The sequence below is a fragment of the Polypterus senegalus genome, chromosome 15 (assembly GCF_016835505.1).
Source record: "Polypterus senegalus isolate Bchr_013 chromosome 15, ASM1683550v1, whole genome shotgun sequence".
Classification (NCBI taxonomy): domain Eukaryota; kingdom Metazoa; phylum Chordata; class Cladistia; order Polypteriformes; family Polypteridae; genus Polypterus; species Polypterus senegalus.
In genome coordinates this window covers 11,606,583-11,625,306 of record NC_053168.1, presented here as the reverse complement: position 1 = coordinate 11,625,306, position 18,724 = coordinate 11,606,583, and the positions used below count along the sequence as shown (strand labels likewise).

Sequence of the window (18,724 nt, the reverse complement as noted above, 5' to 3'; positions counted from 1 at the left end):
GGGCGAGTGAGGACACAGAACAACAGAAGGAGCTGCTAACTGTGCTTAGTGTTTGTATTCCTCACTTCAAAGTGCTAACAGTGCCTTGCAGTCTTCAATTAATAAATAAAGTTAATAAATAATCCACTATAAAATCAGTGACTTTGTGGAGATAAAAAAAACAGCAATAAATAAATTCCTTCCATACATTACGAATTAGGGTAACTACGCAGACATCGGATTTCTTTTCCTAAATCTTTTGCCAGCCCAGTGCATCTTTCTCCCTCTGTCTCCTCAGTTCACCCTTTGGGTCATGCAGGAGAGCTGAGATGCCAACAGCGAAGGTCCCTCTCTCCAGCTTTCGTCCCAGCCAACGTCCTTTGGTGTCCATTGGTATCTCCATCCTTCTGCCACCTATCTGTGGTCCAGCAGGACCACTGGAGTACTCGATTGCTCTCCATTCATCTGTGGTGCTAAAATGAAGGTACCCACTCCTGGAACATCATTCTCCTCATTCTCTTGTGGGACTGCTGACCACTTTGCCTTCTTGCCACCATGCTAGCTCACACTCTCGATTCTCCCTCTCTCTTGAGCCTTGGTTTCTCATGATCTCCCCTCTAAGCTACTCAGGCTCATGTTATGCCATTGTGGTTGCAGGTGCCTTAATTACGCCCCGTTAAGTGTTAATGAGGAGGCTGGCTCAACCGATCACAACCTCACACACACACAATTTCTCCCCTCCAAACACCCTTGGAGGCCGCGGAGCTTTACCACTGCGTACACCTGAGTGCACTGGTTTTATTAGACGCTAATACGCTGTAATGGACACCTACTGTGCACCACATGCCTACAGCATGTATTTTTTATTATGAGTACATGTTTATGTATTATGATAGAGTAGGGTTAAGGACCAAGTTCCAAGAAATACTGGAGTACAGTCGGGATCGAACTGGGGACTCCTGATTACAAGTCAGCAAATCTTACCGCTATGCCATGGAAGCTGGTGTCTTTTCCTTTAACCTTTTGTGAAAGTGTTTATCTGCTCTTTGGACTTCAGGCTTCATACATTATATAGTTTATGCCTACATTATGTCCTTTACTACTAAAATATGAAAACTGTTTCTGTTTTAAAAATGTGTTTACACAGATTATTGTAGAAACGGGACAAACATGAAATGCATGGGTTCCAAATAATGATCTATTATTTCCACTCTAAAACTCCAGCACTTCACTCCCAAATAATCAATCAAGGTATGAGCTGGAGAACTTTGTGCACATTCTAAGGCGGTGGGGAGATGAAATTAGTAGGCTGCTTGCTGCTTGTCTTTATCGGCACATTTACAGGACAAAAGAGGCTGGCGGAGAGGTGCGAACGGATTGAAGGTGGGCCGGATCTACGAGTTTTTTCGTAGACTCTGGTAATTCTAGTGTTAATCAACATGGAAAATACATTAGCATATTAAATACAGAGGAGTCGGAGTCAGAAGTACCAGAAACTAAGGAGTTGGAGTCGAAGGATTTATCAACCGACTCCACAGTCCTGGTTCCACCAGCCTGAACCGAAAGGGGGCGCTGCCACTAAATGTCTTGTTTTCTTCTTCTCCCTCCACAGTGCAGAGAGATCGCCTAATGAGGGTAACTGATTCCTCCCCTTCTGGTCCCTGGGCCATGAAAGTAAAACTGCACCGGAAAGGAGGAGTCACTTCTTGTTCAAAGCGACCCAAGCAAAGGAGCAACACAAGGCAACAAAGTCATTCAGACTAAGCTAGCCGGAGTGATACGGTGGCAACAGTTTTGTTTCTTTTCAAATGCCATTGTGCAGGGATGGCCAGGTTGGCGCCCCAAAAAAATGTGTCACATTATCAGACTGTCATTCCCTCAAATGACCAGAAAGGAGAATACATATACAAAAAAATATGAAAGATTTTATTTAAAAAAAAAGGTTTATTCACGGCATCTTCATCAGGTAAACATTTGTAATCCTTATAATTCATGTTTAATTTGCTACTATTCACCTTTAGATATCTTTACACAGTATACAACAAAAATAGTGTTTTTTTATTCCAAAACATACAGTAATATGTACTGTACAGATTCAAAATATGAAAAGCTTCAATTTGTATATTACAATTTCTTAAATTAGGCCATACTGGAATATATTTGTATTTCATGCTAAAGAACTTTAATTGATCAACCAAAGTCATAACCTGACATTTTATTTTTCATAAGATATATCAAACTAAACACTGTTTCATAATAATAATACAAAGTACGCATGCACAGTAAATACGGTTACTTCACATCGCAAAGCAGAGCGACACCCCGTAGGATCCAGTGTTCCGGCATTTGCACCGTTCGAAGGTCCACAGCCGCGATGTAATTCAGATCCGTCCGCACAGGCTTTTTGTATATTGGACAGGAGTACAAGCGAGGATCTCTTGTACCTGTGAATAACAGAGAAGTGTAACAAAAAAAGTATTTTTATTCAAATCAATCAGAATTAATAAGAATTTCAAATTATATTTGTAACATAGCAAAACTCAACACACTCAATCCAATTCTTGTTACGGTTGCTAGGGAATGTTAATGTTAAATTATTTTTGCATTGGATAGGCAGCATTTTTAACCCTGCCACGCTTTCTTTCATCTTCCTCTTAATTTTGACCCGTCTTCCTGTCCCTGCTGCTGTAAAGCACCCACAGAAGATGACCCTGCCATCCCTAGTATAAGGGGAAAAGGTAAAAGGTGCTTGAAACTGCCTGCCTGTTAAACAAGGGCCTCCTGACTTTATTTTAACCCATACTCTTTATATTAGGAAATGAGAACATACCTAACCTTTGTGCTTTAGTCTGTGATAACAGTTTACATAGAAGAAGATGTGCAGCAGGTTAGGGTGATAAAGGATAAAGATGGAAACGAACTCACACACAAGGAGAGGGTGTTTAGCAGATGGAAAGAGTACTTTGAGAAGCTGATGAATGAGAGAGAGAGAGAGAGAAGGTTGGATGATGTGGAGATAGTGAATCAGGAAGTGCAACAGATTAACAAGTAGGAAGTAAGGACAGCTATGAAGAGGATGAAGAATGGGAAGGCTTTTGGTCCAGATGACATACCTGTGGAAGCATGGAGGTGTTTAGGAGAAATGGCAGTGGAGTTTTTAACCAGATTGTTTAATGGAATTGCAGAAGAATTGCACTGGTGCCGATATTTAAGAATAAGGGGATGTGCAAGACTGCAGTAACTACAGGGGAATAAAATTGATGAGCCACAGCATGAAGTTATGGGAAAGAGTAGTGGAAGCTCGGTTAAGAAGGGAGGTGATGATTAGTGAGCAGCAGGATGGTTTCATGCCAAGAAAGAGCACCACAGATGCAATGTTGGCTCTGAGGATGTTGATGGAGAAGTAGAGAGAAGGCCAGAAGGAGTTGCATTGCGTCTTTGTGGACCTGGAGAAAGCATATGACAGGGTGACTGAGAGGAGCTGTGGTATTGTATGAGGAAGTCAGAAGTGGCAGAGAAGTACGTACGAGTTGTACAGGATATGTACGAGGGAAGTGTGACAGTGGTGAGGTATGTGGTAGGAGTGATGGGTGCATTCAAGATGGAGGTGGGATTACATCAGGGATCGGCTCTGAGCCCTTTCTTATTTGCAATGGTGATGGACAGGTTGACAGACGAGATTAGACAGGAGTTCACGTGGACTATGATGTTTGCTGATGACATTGTGATCTGTAGCAAGAGTAGGGAGCAGGTTGAGGAGACCCAGGAGAGGTGGAGATCTGCTTTAGAGAGGAGAGGAATGAAGGTCAGTAGGTACACCAAGACAGAATACATGTGTGTGAATGAGACGGAGGTCAGTGGAATGGTGAGATGCAGGGAGTAGAGCTGGCAAATGTGAATGAGTTTAAATACTTGAGATCAACAGTACAAAGTAATGGGGAGTGTGGAAGAGAGGAGAAAAGGAGAGTGCAGGCAGGGTGGAGTGGGTGGAGTGTCAGGAGTGATTTGTGACAGACGGGTATCAGAAAGTGAAAGGGAAGGTCTACAAAACAGCAGTGAGACCAGCTGTTATATGGGCTGGGGATGGTGGCACTGACCAGAAAGCAGGAGACAGAGCTGGAGGTGGAAGAGTTAAAGATGCTAAGACTTGCATTGGGTGTGACAAGGATGGACAGGAATAAAAATGAGGACATTAGAGGGTCAGCTCAGGTGGGAGACAAAGTCAGAGAGACAAGATGGCGTTGGTTTGGACATGTGCAGAGGAGAGATGCTGAGTATATTGCAAAAGGATGTTGAGGATAGAGTTGCCAGGTAAGAGGAGGAGAAGAGGAAGGCCTAAGAGAAGATTTATGGATGTGGTAAGAGAGGACATCCAGGTGGTGGGTGTAACACAGCAAGATGACGAGGACAGGAATATATGGAAGAAGATGATCCACTGTGGCAACCCATAATGAGAGCAGCCGAAAAAAGAAGAAGAAGTAAGTCAGTCAGTCAGGTATTTTCTAACCTGTCTAATCCTGAACGGGATTGAATTGGAGGTGGGGTGTGTCTTAGGTGGGGTCTGTTGTGCCTATCCCAGCTAGCAAGTGATAAGGCCGTCAAAAAAGCCTGAACAGGGTGTCAGTCCTCTTACTCTGTAAACCAAATGTTTAGATGAGATTTTTAATGATTAACCTTTAGGGACCTTCAAATGTTACTTAATGGCTCTTGGTATTGCTATAGTTTGTACCATTTATCTGAGTGCTCATTGGTAGGATTGAATGTTTACTAGCTACTGCAGTGGGATGCAAAAGTTTGGGCAACCTTGTTAATAGTCATTATTTTCCTGTATAAATCGTTGGTTGTTACGATAAAAAATGTCAGTTAAATATATCACAGAGGAGACACACACAGTGATATTTGAGAAGTGAAATGATGTTTATTGGATTTACAGAAAGTGTGCAATAATTGTTCAAACAAAATTAGGCAGGTGCATAAATTTGGGCACCACAAAAAAGAAATGAAATCAATATTTAGTAGATCCGCCTTTTGCAGAAATTACAGCCTCTAAACGCTTCCTGTAGGTTCCAGTGAGAGTCTGGATTGTGGTTGAAGGTATTTTGGACCATTCCTCTTTACAAAACATCTCTAGTTTATTCAGGTTTGATGGCTTCCGAGCATGGACAGCTCTCTTTAACTCACACCACAGATTTTCAATTATATTCAGGTCTGGGGACTGAGATGGCCATTCCAGAACGTTGTACTTGTTCCTCTGCATGAATGCCTTAGTGGATTTTGAGCAGTGTTTCGAGTCGTTGTCTTGTTGAAAGATCCAGCCCTGGTGCAGCTTCAGCTTTGTCACTGATTCCTGGACATTGGTCTCCAGAATCTGCTGATACTGAGTGGAATCCATGTGTCCCTCAACTTTGACAAGATTCCCAGTCCCTGCACTGGCCACACAGCATGATGGAACCACCACCATATTTTACTGTAGGTAGCAGGTGTTTTTCTTGGAATGCTGTGTTCTTTTTCCTCCATGCATAACGCCCTTGTTATGCCCAAATAACTCAATTTTAGTTTCATCAGTCCACAGCACCTTATTCCAAAATGAAGCTGGCTTGTCCAAATGTGCTTGAGCAGACCTCAAGCGGCTCTGTTTGTGCTTCCTCTGCATCACTCTCGCATACAGCATCTCCTTGTGTAAAGTGCGAATGGTTGAACGATGCACAGTGACTCCATCTGCTGCGAGATGATGTTGTAGGTCTTTGGTGCTGGTCTGTGGGTTGACTCTGACTGTTCTCACCATTCGTCGCTTCTGTCAATCCGAAATCTTTCTTGGTCTGCCACTTCGAGCCTTAACTTGAACTGAGCCTGTGGTCTTCCATTTCCTCAATATGTTCCTAACTGTGGAAACAGACAGCTTCAATCTCTGGGACAGCTTTCTGTATCCTTCCCCTAAACCATGATGGTGAACAATCTTTGTCTTCAGGTCATTTGAGAGTTGTTTTGTGACCCCCATGTTGCTACTCTTCAGAGAAAATTAAAGGAGGAGGGAAACTTACAATTGACCCCCTTAAATACTCGGATTCACCTGTGTATGTAGGTCAGGGGTCACTGAGCTTACCAAGCCAATTTGAGTTCCAATAATTAGTTCTAAAAGTTTTGGAATCAATAAAATGACAACGGTGCCCAAATTTATGCACCTGCCTGATTTTGTTTGAACAATTATTGCACACTTTCTGTAAATCCAATAAACTTCATTTCACTTCTCAAATATCACTGTGTGTGTCTCCTATATGATATATTTAACTGACATTTTTTATCGTAACAACCAACGATTTATACAGGAAAATAATGACTATTAACAAGGTTGCCCAAACTTTTGCATCCCACTGTATATGCAAATAATCCTATGTGATAACTGAATCTGTTCTCTTAAGGGACAGTTTATACTTCCTGCTCAGAATGCTTACAACACAAGCATCTTTGCCGCCCCATTTTCTCAGTGTCCTTTTGACACATCTTCTGAGCACGACCTCAGAAATTAACACAACACAAGAGTGAGTTGCAGTACCAACAGAAATATGGATGATGTGTTTGTGCAAGTTGTGGTTTCGGGACTCCAGCATCATTCTTTACTATCAAAATGTGACAGCAAGCCCACATTGCAGCTCTAACAGGATCAATCTGCACGATTTGATGTTTGATGAATGGTTCGATGCGGTGAAGCAAATTATCAAGTTTAAATGCTGACATGCAGAAGTCTTCATGGTGCTTTTCTTCATCCAATTCTTACATAGGCAATACAAGCGTTGCATTTTCCCCATCGTAATGACATGATACATTTAAAGGTATCACATACCATCTCGACATTCTGTGTTGCTGCTCCCGACTCTTAAAATGCAAACAATTTTTATCTTTCTTCCCTCAACTTACAACACAGTGAAACCGGACATTGTTTTCTCCATGTGATGATTTCTCACACTGACACCTGGTGGAATCCTCCATATTTACTTCAAGCATGCACACAGGTATAGACAGTACACTGCTTGCATAGCAGCAGCATTCTCAAGCTAATGCATCGCGTATCATTAAGTATATCCCCGACCTAAGACTAAGCAGAATTGCTATGGAGAGCCTTGTTGCTCACATGGTGAGCTTCCACTGGTTGGTGTGAATCAGGGGTCCTCAATCACAGTCCTGGAGGGCTGCTGTGGTTGCAGGTTTTTATTCCAACTAGTTTCCCAATTAGAAGACAGTCCATGCTGATAAAGAAACTTGGTATTGAACTATTTGGCTTGTTAATGCTTGCATTCATCCAAGAGCAATTTGAATTGCACTGTAGAGTTTCCTTCTGTGAGAACATTATCCATGTGTTTTGTGGACCAGAATAGATTTAAACGTAATGGTCCTTCCAATTCTCCTCTCATTCATTTCTAAACACTTCATGGTAAGCACATTAGCGGGAGAGCTGCTGGTTTATTGGTTATCTGCATCTCATTATTAACTAATGTCTGATTAAGAAAACAGGCAATAATTAAAGGTTAAATTCAGGTGCTAAAATCTAAAATAGGCAATTAAGGGTTCTGAATGGTAGCAGGCAAGCAAACTCAAATTAAGCCCAAAAAACGTATTGCTTTAGTAGTAAATAAAAGGTTTCTAATTCAGAAATTGGTTAAAGTGAAAACCTGAAGCCATAGCAGACCTCCAGGACTGTAACTGAGGACCTCTGATCTACAAAGTAACTATAATTTGTATTTGATGAATAAAGGCACTAACAAGGCATAGAGTTAAACACCAACTATCATTATCAGCAAGGATTGAGTTCTAATTAGGACACTGGCTGGAATGAAAACCCATAGCCACTGCAGCCCTCCAGGACTGTGATTGAGGACCCCTGGTGTAAATGAAGGATGTCTTTGGATTTGATTTATTGGGATGATATGAGACTTTTTTTTTCTTTGTTTTCCACAACATTGTGCTTCACACTAGGGAAGTATTAGTGATGAGCAGTGACTGGTCTTCTTTGGACATACTGTTTGGAGTTCTGCTTAAAGAGTTTGTTTGTCTCTTCAGACCAGAGCACCATCCTCAGGCGTGTTTTAAATGCCTTTCCTTCAAGAATGACTTTCATCTAGTCACTCTACCATTAACCCCTGATTGACGGAACATTGCTGAAACTGTCATCCTTCCAAAAGGTTCTCCGATCTCAGCAGAGGACTTCTGGAGGTCTATTAGAGTGGCCATGTGATTTTTGGCTTGACCAAGAAATGATTTGCTTGGCTACTCAAGTTGGTCTGACAGCCATCTCTAGGAAGAGTCCTGGTGATTCTACACCTCTTCCATTTCATAGTTATTGAGGTTTGGGAACACTCAAAGCTGTAGAAATGGTTTTCATCCCCTTGCCCTGATCTGTGCCTCACCACAATTTGTTCATGGAGGTCTACAAGAGTGCTCCTTGGACTTCCCGGCTTTTCCTGACATGCAGTGTGGATTGTAAGACATTCCATACACAGGTACACATGTGCCTTTCTAAACGATGTCCAGTCAATTCAGTTTACCACAGGTAGACTCCAGTCCAGTTCTGGACACATCTCAAGGAGAATTAAAGCAAACAGGATGGACCTGCCACAGCAAATGATCTGAATACTTCTATGGATGTAAGATTTCAGTTTTTGAAATTGTATTGAATTTGTAACTCTTTCTGAAAACATGTTTTGTCAATGTTAAGTTTATGAATGGGTAGAAAGGTTTTAAGCAGGAAGAACGAGTGTAACCGATGGCCATCAACATTTTGCACACAAACCCGCATCAACAGTAATGCCTTCATCAGAAAAGCCTAAATCCCCATTCCAAGGGGTGTCATTAATGAAAGTTACAGGGCACATGCTGTAGGCACGGAGGACCCCAACCTGGTCATCAAACTCTGATGATACTGAGTGGGTGCCATCAGCCGCTTGGTGCTGCTTGTTAAAGTAAGCGTGCACTCTCTGTACACCAAAGGTTGCCATTTATGTTACTGTAGGGACCCTGAATTCTCCTGAAACCCCCACTGCCAGTTGTCAAAGTCTAATAATACCAACTACCTGTTGTGAACGACAAAGGGTAATGTTGATCCACCATTCCTAAGGGCTCCAAATGGACTTTGACCAGCACTATTGACGTGCCGTAGACAAGGAAGGGAAACAGCAGCACGTTAAGTATGACCTGCGAATGACTATGAAGGAGCTAAAATTCCCAAACATGTGGCAGATTCCACAAAGTAAAGAAACAAAAGGCCAGTGAAACTCTACATCAGAATTTAAAAAGCTAACAGTTATCATCAATTGTTAACACAAATCCTATTCAACAAAGATCAGTGATGGTAAAAATATCTGAAAAATCTGCGTTAACAAAGGAAATGGTTTTGGAGCATTACTGAGGTGCCATGGATCTCAATTGCGATTACGTAACCTTTGCAGATAAGAAATCATTTAAAGCTTCTACACTTAGATTTAAATGCTACATCAATAGTCCCCACTTTATTAAGGGATCAGTCTAACTAGTAAATAGTAATAGTAAACCCAACACTATACAGTGGTGCCTTGTACTTCAAAAGATTCTAACTTCGAATGTCCCAGAGTTTAAATGCTAAATTCGAGAGAAATATGATCTGGAGTTCAAATGATGCTTCTATGTTCAAACTGTGCACACAGTGAAACAAAATGCAGCAACAGATGGTGCTTACGCAGCGAGCCTAAATGTCATCTGTTTTGTACTGTCTTAGTTTTAGTATGCCGGCTGTTGTTGACATATAGTCATAAATCCCCCTCTTTCTCTTACCGGAATCTCTGGTCCTGTCCTGCCGGTGTACTGTGCGGCCTATTAGCTCAATAGCTGTATTTGGAATGAGTGAATGAAGCCCAGTGTCTGTAATTAGCAGATTGCAACCGTCCTTAACGATCTTATTCGCTGCAACCCGCAGCATCAGTTTGTGCATCTTGTTTGCGAGGGATCATGCTTTGGTGAAGAAAAATACTAGGAAGAGTCTGCTTCCATAGCCTTGCCAGCATGCCAGCCCAGCAGCCCCACTTCTGCCTCCTGTCCCTGCACTGCCTGGTAATCCACGGGGACTCCTGACACCTAGCTATGCCCCCTGGGATGTCATAGAAGCAGAGAAACTCAGCTGTAACAGTCTGCTTGCTGCATAGTCCTATTTGTAGGAGATCGTTGAGGTTGTAGTCGTTATTCGCCCAGCAGAATGTGATTATGACGAACAGCAACATTACACAAAAGGACAAAGAAAGCCGCAAAAGGAGGACCACCAACCCACTGTGTCTATGCGTGCTGCCATACATTTCATTTTATTATACAGTAATTAAATATTTTATTTATTGATTTCATGTTTTATTATTATAATAATTATTACTATAATTGTGTTATTTTTACCTTAAATTATGTGTATTTGCTGTCTGAGTTCATCGAAATTGGTATTGTTTAGGGTCTGGGAATGGATTAATTCACTTTCTGTCATTTCTAATAGGGAAAATTGATTCGGACTTCGAACAATTCAGAATTCAAACGGCCTCCTGAAATGATTTAAGTTTGAAGTATGACGCACCACTGTAGTTTTTTGTACCAGAATAACAGCCTGCTGCAGGCCCAATAAGAATCATCCGCTTATTGTATATTTCTACTGGGAATGCTTGAACCAAAAATCATGAAACATATTTGTTATATATCAGCCTGGTTACTTCCCCTAGTTAGGGTTCAAATTTTTGTCTCCTGTTTGTGTTAATTTTATGTATGTTTATTTGCATTTCTCTTTGTATTTGATATTGTCTGTGTGTCAATGCCTTTGTTATGTGCCTTGTGTTTTGTAGGTGATCCCCCAACAGGCAGGTCCACATGCCCATCACTGCCAGGTTGTGCTCTCAGACCTATAAAGCCCCGAGGGTTTCCCACAGTTCCTGGCAGTTCATTGTTGAATGTGCTCGGGTTGAATGAGTTCCTCGGATTTTTGTTATTTCTTGGATTTTTGAACCCGTGATCTGTTTTGGTTTTGCTTTGGATTTGGACTTGTTGTTTTCAGGCAGTTCCTTTTTGCCATTTGTGCTCCACAGAGCTTCTTGCGTTACAGAGCATTTTTGTGCAGAATAAATCCTTTTTATTTTAAAAAGATTCTACAAGGGCCCTCTCTATGTTACCATCTGGGGTTTATTTGATGGGATTTCCCCCTCTAGTGGGCACATTTGGAACTTTGGGACTCCTAGTCCATAACATTGTTAAGCACAATGGCATGGCGCATGTTGGCCAGTTGTGCAAAATAAGAATTTCACTGTACTTTGTACCAAACTGTAAACTTGAACTTTAGATTCCAAAACCCTTTCTCAGACCAATATGCTTCTATCACTAGACGCGGGAGAGGCTATCCTCAGTCTGAAAGAAATCCCAGGTGAATAGCCTGCTGCAAACCCAACCACAAACACCCCCTTGTTGAACTTCTCGACTAGAGTTGCCTTATATAAGAATCATGAAGCTTGTTAATCACAAATGGCACGATGCGTATCGGTCAGACTTTGTACTACAAATACAGGCCTACACTTGCAATATTAGAACTTCAAATCCTGTATGTCACAGAAGAAGTAACAAGTGACATGTCAGAAAATTTTGCATACTCACTGTTGTTTTCGGCATAAATCCGTATGACAGGCATCATTTCAAACAGAACCTTGGGCTTGGAGTCAATGAGTTTGCAGTTTCTCCTGTCCCATCCAGCGCCTTCCAGGTACAACCCATAGACATAGACCCCTTCAGCAGGAGGTTGCGTGATGTCATCTTTCATCCATTTTGTGACTTCATTGCAAAGCACCACACTGTCCAATGCCCATCCTTTGTTAGCGCGTGTAATTTCCTATAAAATTTGACAAATCATTCATCTTAATTAAAGGATGTTTCTGTGTATCTGGTTGCTTTTTCTCTGTCACTCCAACAGACGACGCATCACAAACATTTTTAGTACTGCATTTTATTAATACAAATGTGTGTGATGCGACATTGTTCAGAATGACAAATGCAGTGCATTTTATTATTACATTAATAACAAAATGCATTCCTGTAAATGGTTCATTATAAACTTTAAAGTTGAAATTTACATTGATTATTTAGACTTCATCCCATCTGTTGTGATGTAAGACTTTTCATATAACTTGATAAATGTTTTGTATGTCTTTATTATAATTTAGGCAAAGCAATGTAATTTAGTGTTACTTTGGTGAGAGGCATTCGTGTTTGCCCCCCCACCCCAAATGTACGACTAAGTCTCTTTGTAATTTTACGATTTGGGAGATGTGTCTTAAACCAGTTTGGCGAGTGTTTCTTTGCTAAAGTCTTTCTCTCATCCTCCACATTAAGCCAGGTTAGCTTAACATGTGGTCTGTGAGGGGGATGTTGGGGTGTTCTATTCCCCCATTGGTCTACGGTATGGCTGTTTGGAATTGGCTTGTCTCAGAGGCCTCTAAGTACCATGATGTCCTATTGGCTGTAGGGGCTGGGCAGAAAACCCATACATTTGGTTGCTTTATCTCACTCTCTTTCTCTTACTAACATCTGAAAGAAACATCTCTCTTGCTAACCTGTGATGATGAAGACAACAAAATGAAGAGCACAGCAGACATATTGAACAGGCTTGTGGCCTGTTCTGAAGAAAGCTGAGCACCAATGATGCCTTAACTAGAGACATTTTAAGTAATTACAAGTCTGGAACTACACATCACCATTTTATCAGGTTGTATGGTTGCCAATATTCAAATGTACTTTGCATTTTGTTATTATTTAGGAATATTATCAATAATACATTATTTTATGTGTAACTTAACTCCTGCTTGTCTTTTTACTACATCTAATTGCCTGAGGTTATAGATATAGAAGAGAAGGTGGGGATACGTTATATACAATAATACCTTATAAACAGTTGTAAGTCTGTGAGATTAGGCATTCTAAGGCTACATCTTAATAATACAATAGGGGAAAGTAGAGCGAAATATATTACTCTACCAAGATAAAACACCATCTTAGGCAGATAGCACAGCTAGTGCTATAATAAAAGAAGAATGCAATGAAGACAGTGGCCCATAAATAACTTTCTTGTTAATGAATTTGTCTCACAGGAATCGGGATATGGAAAGAAATGTATAGTGATGAGCAAAATAGGCAATGTTCAATTTGGAAACAGTTTCATGAAATGGACACTACAATTTGTGTGAAACTCAGTTAACAGTTTTTGTGAGTTTAAACTTTTTTTGTTTAGATAATAAACAAGGAAAACCCTTTCCTATATCCCTGTTCATGCCTCCATTTTTGCCTGTGTTCTTTTCTGCGACTGTACCACGCTACTAAAACCAATTCTATTTAAGCATCTCTTTCACATTGCCCTAGAGGAGTGCAATACATTTCCTAAAAAAAATGCTACATATTTTCTCCACAAAGACGCACTGAATTGCACCATCGTTTGCATTACTCCACAGGAAAGCTCACACGGAACATCCCTGCTGCCCACACTGTGCCCTCTACTTCCCCATTTACCTGCCAACCACCAGGTTGATCCAGGCCTGGCGGCATACCCAACTTATCTGTCTCTCTTTCCTATGTGAGAGATGAGGAGGCAGTGGTGACCTTAGGGAACCTTAAGGTCCACCCTTACAGACCCAAATCTCTGCTCCTGGTGTTAATGCTTGGACAGTCTTGATTATTGTTGCAGGTCATTGTCTCGTAGACCTCTACTTGACATCCCTAACCCTGCTTAGCCCTTCGATAAAACACTTAAGTTTACACCCACCCTAACACCTTTGAGACCAGAAAAGGGTAAGACTCTAAACCAAATGCATATTAAAAGAGTTTAGCTTATTTTATTGAAGTTAAAAAGATTAAATTAAAAGCTGTGACGGATTAACCAGCTTCCCACCCAGTGTGGACAGGGACGATATAACAGGAAGGATGATAAAGCGGCAACACATTTCTAGTTCCAAAATTAGCTTAATGCTGTTTACATACCGTTTAAAAAATTGTTTTTTTCGGTACTTTCTCAGTAGCGGTATACTGCATAACACTACACATTGGCATAACACGCACCTGTCTCATTGCAGTTAAAAAGCCTTGCGGATTAAAAAAGCCCGTCATCCAGAAACAGTTTGGTCGTCCCTCAAAGATCCAAGAGTGAAACTGGCGGTTTCTTTCAAGAAGTTCGGTGAACCAGAAGCCTAAAGTACTTGATTCCCAAGACGCCTGGAAACAGAGAAATGAACACGGTCAATTTTCCTCGTATTTAGAGGAGTTTTTGTGAAGTGTGGGGAATATTCTCAATGACTGCCAATAGACACTGGAAAAATATCTGTCAGCTTTTGCAAAGCTACATGTGAAATATATTTGCAAAAAGTGAAAAGTTACCTTTTGGTTACAGTAACCCCTCGCTATATCGCGCTTCGACTTTCACGTCTTCACTCTATCACAGATTTTATATGTAAGCATATCAATATATAACACGGATTTTCCGCTGCTTCGTGAGTTTCTGCTGACAATGTGTCTTTTTACTTCTGGTACATGCTTTCTCAGTTGGTTTGCGCAGTTAAGTTCCTGTGTGCTGATTGGCGCAGCAACGCATCGCCAAATTCGATTCCGCTGTGTTAACCAGGAAGTCTTGTCTCACTCATTCAGCATCAACGTGTTTCGCTGTGTAAAGAGTTCATTTTTGTGCTCTTTTGTGTTTATTTTTGTGCATGGTCAAGCCCTTCATTATGGCTCCAAAACAATCTGCTCCTGCTACTGCTTCAGGGGCCGTGCCCAAGCGCCAATGGAAGATGCAAAGGTAAAAGTTTAGGATATGTTGAAGGAAGGGAACAGCTACAACGCTGTAGGACGCCATTACGGCATCAATGAGTCCACGATTCTTTTTATTTAAAAAGTAGGAAAATAATATAAAATCTACGGCCACAGTGTCCTTTAACCAGGTCGCAAAACGAGTTGTAAGTGGACATAATAAGGCGGTAGGCGGAAGGAATTTGGTATTAGGTATTTAGATAGATAGATAGATAGATAGATAGATAGATAGATAGATAGATAGATAGATAGATAGATAGATAGATAGATAGATAGATAGATAGATAGATACTTTATTAATCCCCAGGGGAAATTCACATAATCCAGCAGCGGTATACTGATACAAAGAAGCAATATTAAATTAAGTAGTAATAAAAATGAAAAATGAAAAAAATAAAAATAAAAAAGCAGACAATAACTTTGAGTAATGTTAGCATTTACTCCCCCGGGTGGAACTGAAGAGTCGCATAGTGTGGGGGAGGAACAATCTCCTCAGTCTGTCAGTGGAGCAGGACAGTGACAAAAGTCTGTCACTGAAGCTACTCCTCTGCCTGGAAATGACGACACTGTTTAGTGGATGCAGTGGATTCTTCATGATTGACAGGAGGATTGACTGCTGGAAGAAGAACAACGGTGGTGCTAAACAATCGCCTGAAGAGGCTCCTTTAAGGGCTGTAACGCTCTTCTTTGTTGTGCAGTAAAATTAAACTCATCGTTATCGGACAAGTTATCGTGTCATTGTTGGTGAGTAACCATAATTAATTTTCTACTTACAGTACTTAGTACATGTACATAGTTTAGTGTCACTGTACACACATTTTATTGTATACAATTTTTCTTGCATTGTACGTATTTATTGCTGGTGGCCTGTCTATCATAATGGCTGTAACATATGTGATATCGGAGATGCTCGATATCTTTAAAATAATATTTAGGTTTTACTGTATATAAATAATGTGTTTACATACATAATTTCAATGAATCTTACCTAATATTTAAGAGAATACAAAGGATTTACGCTGTATAACTGTGCGGGAAATGTTTATAAACAGTGTGGGAGAGTTTATAAGGGCTTAAAATATATAAAAATAACCATATGAACATATGGTTTTTACTTCGCAGATTTACACCTTTCGCAGGGGGTTCTGGAACACAACCCCCGCGATCGAGGAGGGATCACTGTATTCAGCAGTGGATAAGTTTAATTGCTCCGTGTGATGTTTGTCATAATAACAAGGAGTAAATTGCTTTAAAACATTTAGCATTAGCATTCTCCATAAAGAAGAGAGCTCATTCACCCACCTTTTTCCATCGAGCAGGGATCCTGGCATCATACATGCAGTCTAAAGCATCTCGTAGATTTTCACTCATTATGATGGTCCCGTCAATGGCAAGTTTCAGGTCAGTTAGCGTGTTTCTCACCAGAACTATAACTCTTTGCATGCGATCAATCTCTTGCCTTAGGAAGATATTCATAGGCTGCAAGGCACCCATTTTTTGCAGCCTTTCCTTGACCTGTTAATTAAAAGAATATATTTTACATTTTGTTTTAAATTGGTTTTCTGTTGTTCAGACAGATGGGAAGTAAATAATGAATATCCATCCAAGGTTATCTTAATTAACCCCAGCCATGAAGCTGTTATGAATGAAGTCACTTTTAAATCTTTTGTGGACCTTATCCTTTGTTTTCATTGTTCCTTTTATACTGATTTTGGGTTTTGAAGTAAGCGGAATTCAAATCTTGTAATGGTTTTGTGAGCAAAAAAAAATTATTTAACATAGAAAAAATATTTTCACACCTTTTTCCATTTTCTTTTTTATGGGCTCTGCCATTTTTTGGCAGGGCTGCTACAACATCAGTAGAGGAATTCACTGTAAGTGTGCAGTGAGTGACATCAGCGGCGTAACCGGATAAAGGTCCGAGGCAGCACTCCCTAATCATCCGAGGGTACCTTGAAAATCTATGCAAAATATTCTTTGTTTTCTGTTTGTTGGCAAAAAACCTCAGACCATGTTCCAAGTTTGGGTTATCGTGTTGTGTTTGGCGGCAGATCATTCAGGGCTGCTGGATTCAATTTTGGATAGTGTAACGGTTAAACAGTTCTGGTCCTTCTCCCTCCTCCTTTGCTAGTTTCTTTAGCAGAACAGCAACAAGGAAGGATGGATAGATAGATAGATAGATAGATAGATAGATAGATAGATAGATAGATAGATAGATAGATAGATATGAAAGGCACTATATAATAAAAGAAAAAGATAGATAGATAGATATGAAAGGCACTATATAATAAAAGAAAAAGATAGATAGATAGATAGATAGATAGATAGATAGATAGATAGATAGATAGATAGATAGATAGATAGATACTCAAATTGTGTACGTCAGGGTTTGTATTCTGCTCTGTTAAGTTTAAACCTATCACTAGGAAAATATATGTTGTTTAAAAATAAATAATGAACTGGGTTTCATGTATATTAAATAGGTTTATACTAGTTATTTTTTTTAAGTTGTAATCAAATCTATATCTTTATAGGTATGTTGTGTTTTAAAGGTTCAAGGGTCAGGCAGTTACTGATAAGACAATTAATGATCTCTGTAAGCAATAAAACTGATAAATGTTTTCTAAATACGGGTCACCAGACATGACCTAATTCTTGTTGGTATGAAGTAAGCAGGTTGACATTAATGAATGGCATGACAAGAGTGGGGGGAAGATGTATAAGCCATAAAAAACTGGTGACTGCTTTAACTGCTATTCAGAGTATTGTACCTTATTTTCTAGATAGATAGATAGATAGATAGATAGATAGATAGATAGATAGATAGATATGAAAGGCACTATATGATAGATAGATAGATAGATAGATAGATAGATAGATAGATAGATAGATAGATAGATAGATAGATAGATAGATAGATCTTTTTGTCCCCAGGAGGAAATTTGGCTTTTTACAGAAGTTCTTTGAATAAATAAAAATAAAGGAAGAAAGAAACAGCAACCAAAAGCTGAGTAGACCATAATAAAAGAAAGGAAGAAAACAACATTAAGAGGGAGAGAGAGGTTGGGAGCATACGGCGATTACATTGCGTTGCCGCACTCAACACACGATGAACCACCTGGGTTGAGATCTGAGTGCAGCCGTGCAACGGGTGACACCTCAGTACAACACTGGAACAATGTGAGGCTTTTTATGATGGCTAGAGTGACCGTGCTGCCACCAACCCCCAGGTTTTCCCTGCAAGTTGAAGAACCTGCTGGCAGGGCTAGATGCAGATTAACGTCATACCCAGGATGGAGCAATTGCAAGATAAGGGCCTTGCTCAAGGGCCCAATGGAGTAGATTCACTTCTGGTGTCAGAGCCACCACTCCGCCAGGCTCTGATGAGGTGAGTTGTACCACCCCAGGGGCACGGCCGCTGACTGTATCATCTTTTTCTCACATAGTTCTGAGAGGCTGACCAAGGATAAAGCCTAGCCCCTCCAAAAACACCCTGAGAAGGTTCTGCTCCATCCAGCACATACGCTATAAAAGTGAGCCGGTTCAGAAAGGCGCAGTCACATTTACACCTAATTCTTGATGAGGAAGGAATCCTGTGATTTTGTTTAAATGATTCTGGAAGGCTGTTTGAAGCCCCTTTACTTTCTCTAAGCCCGAAGAGCATTATTTTCTTTTCTTCATTCAAAGGGGTGATGTGGCTAGTACCCCAACATTTCTCCACAATACCCTGGTCTGTTTTCACCTGGTCACATAGCGCTATTAAGAAGTATAATTAGTCAAACACACACCGGTCAGCTGGATCCTAAGCAGGCTTAATATGACCAACTACTTATTAATATTAGAGCTCCTCCAATTCTGAGTCCTCCAAGATCATGAGTTCCAGTGAGTAAATCAGAGGAGGTTAGCAGAGATC

At 40.4% G+C, this 18,724-nt stretch overlaps 1 protein-coding gene across 2 annotated transcripts in view; it reads right to left on the bottom strand.

The window, feature by feature from the left end:
- Window positions 1-1,909: 1,909 nt before the first annotated feature.
- Window positions 1,910-18,724, bottom strand: part of dnah5 (dynein, axonemal, heavy chain 5) — a 390,322-nt gene continuing 373,507 nt past the window's right edge. For both annotated transcript variants that reach the window (XM_039736932.1, XM_039736933.1), the window contains exons 76-79: window positions 16,114-16,326; window positions 14,068-14,220; window positions 11,620-11,851; window positions 1,910-2,423 (exon numbers count right to left, since the gene is read on the bottom strand). In XM_039736932.1, the coding sequence (XP_039592866.1) occupies window positions 2,272-2,423; window positions 11,620-11,851; window positions 14,068-14,220; window positions 16,114-16,326 (750 nt within the window). In that variant the 3' untranslated portion in view covers window positions 1,910-2,271. The remainder of the gene's footprint in view (window positions 2,424-11,619; window positions 11,852-14,067; window positions 14,221-16,113; window positions 16,327-18,724) is intronic.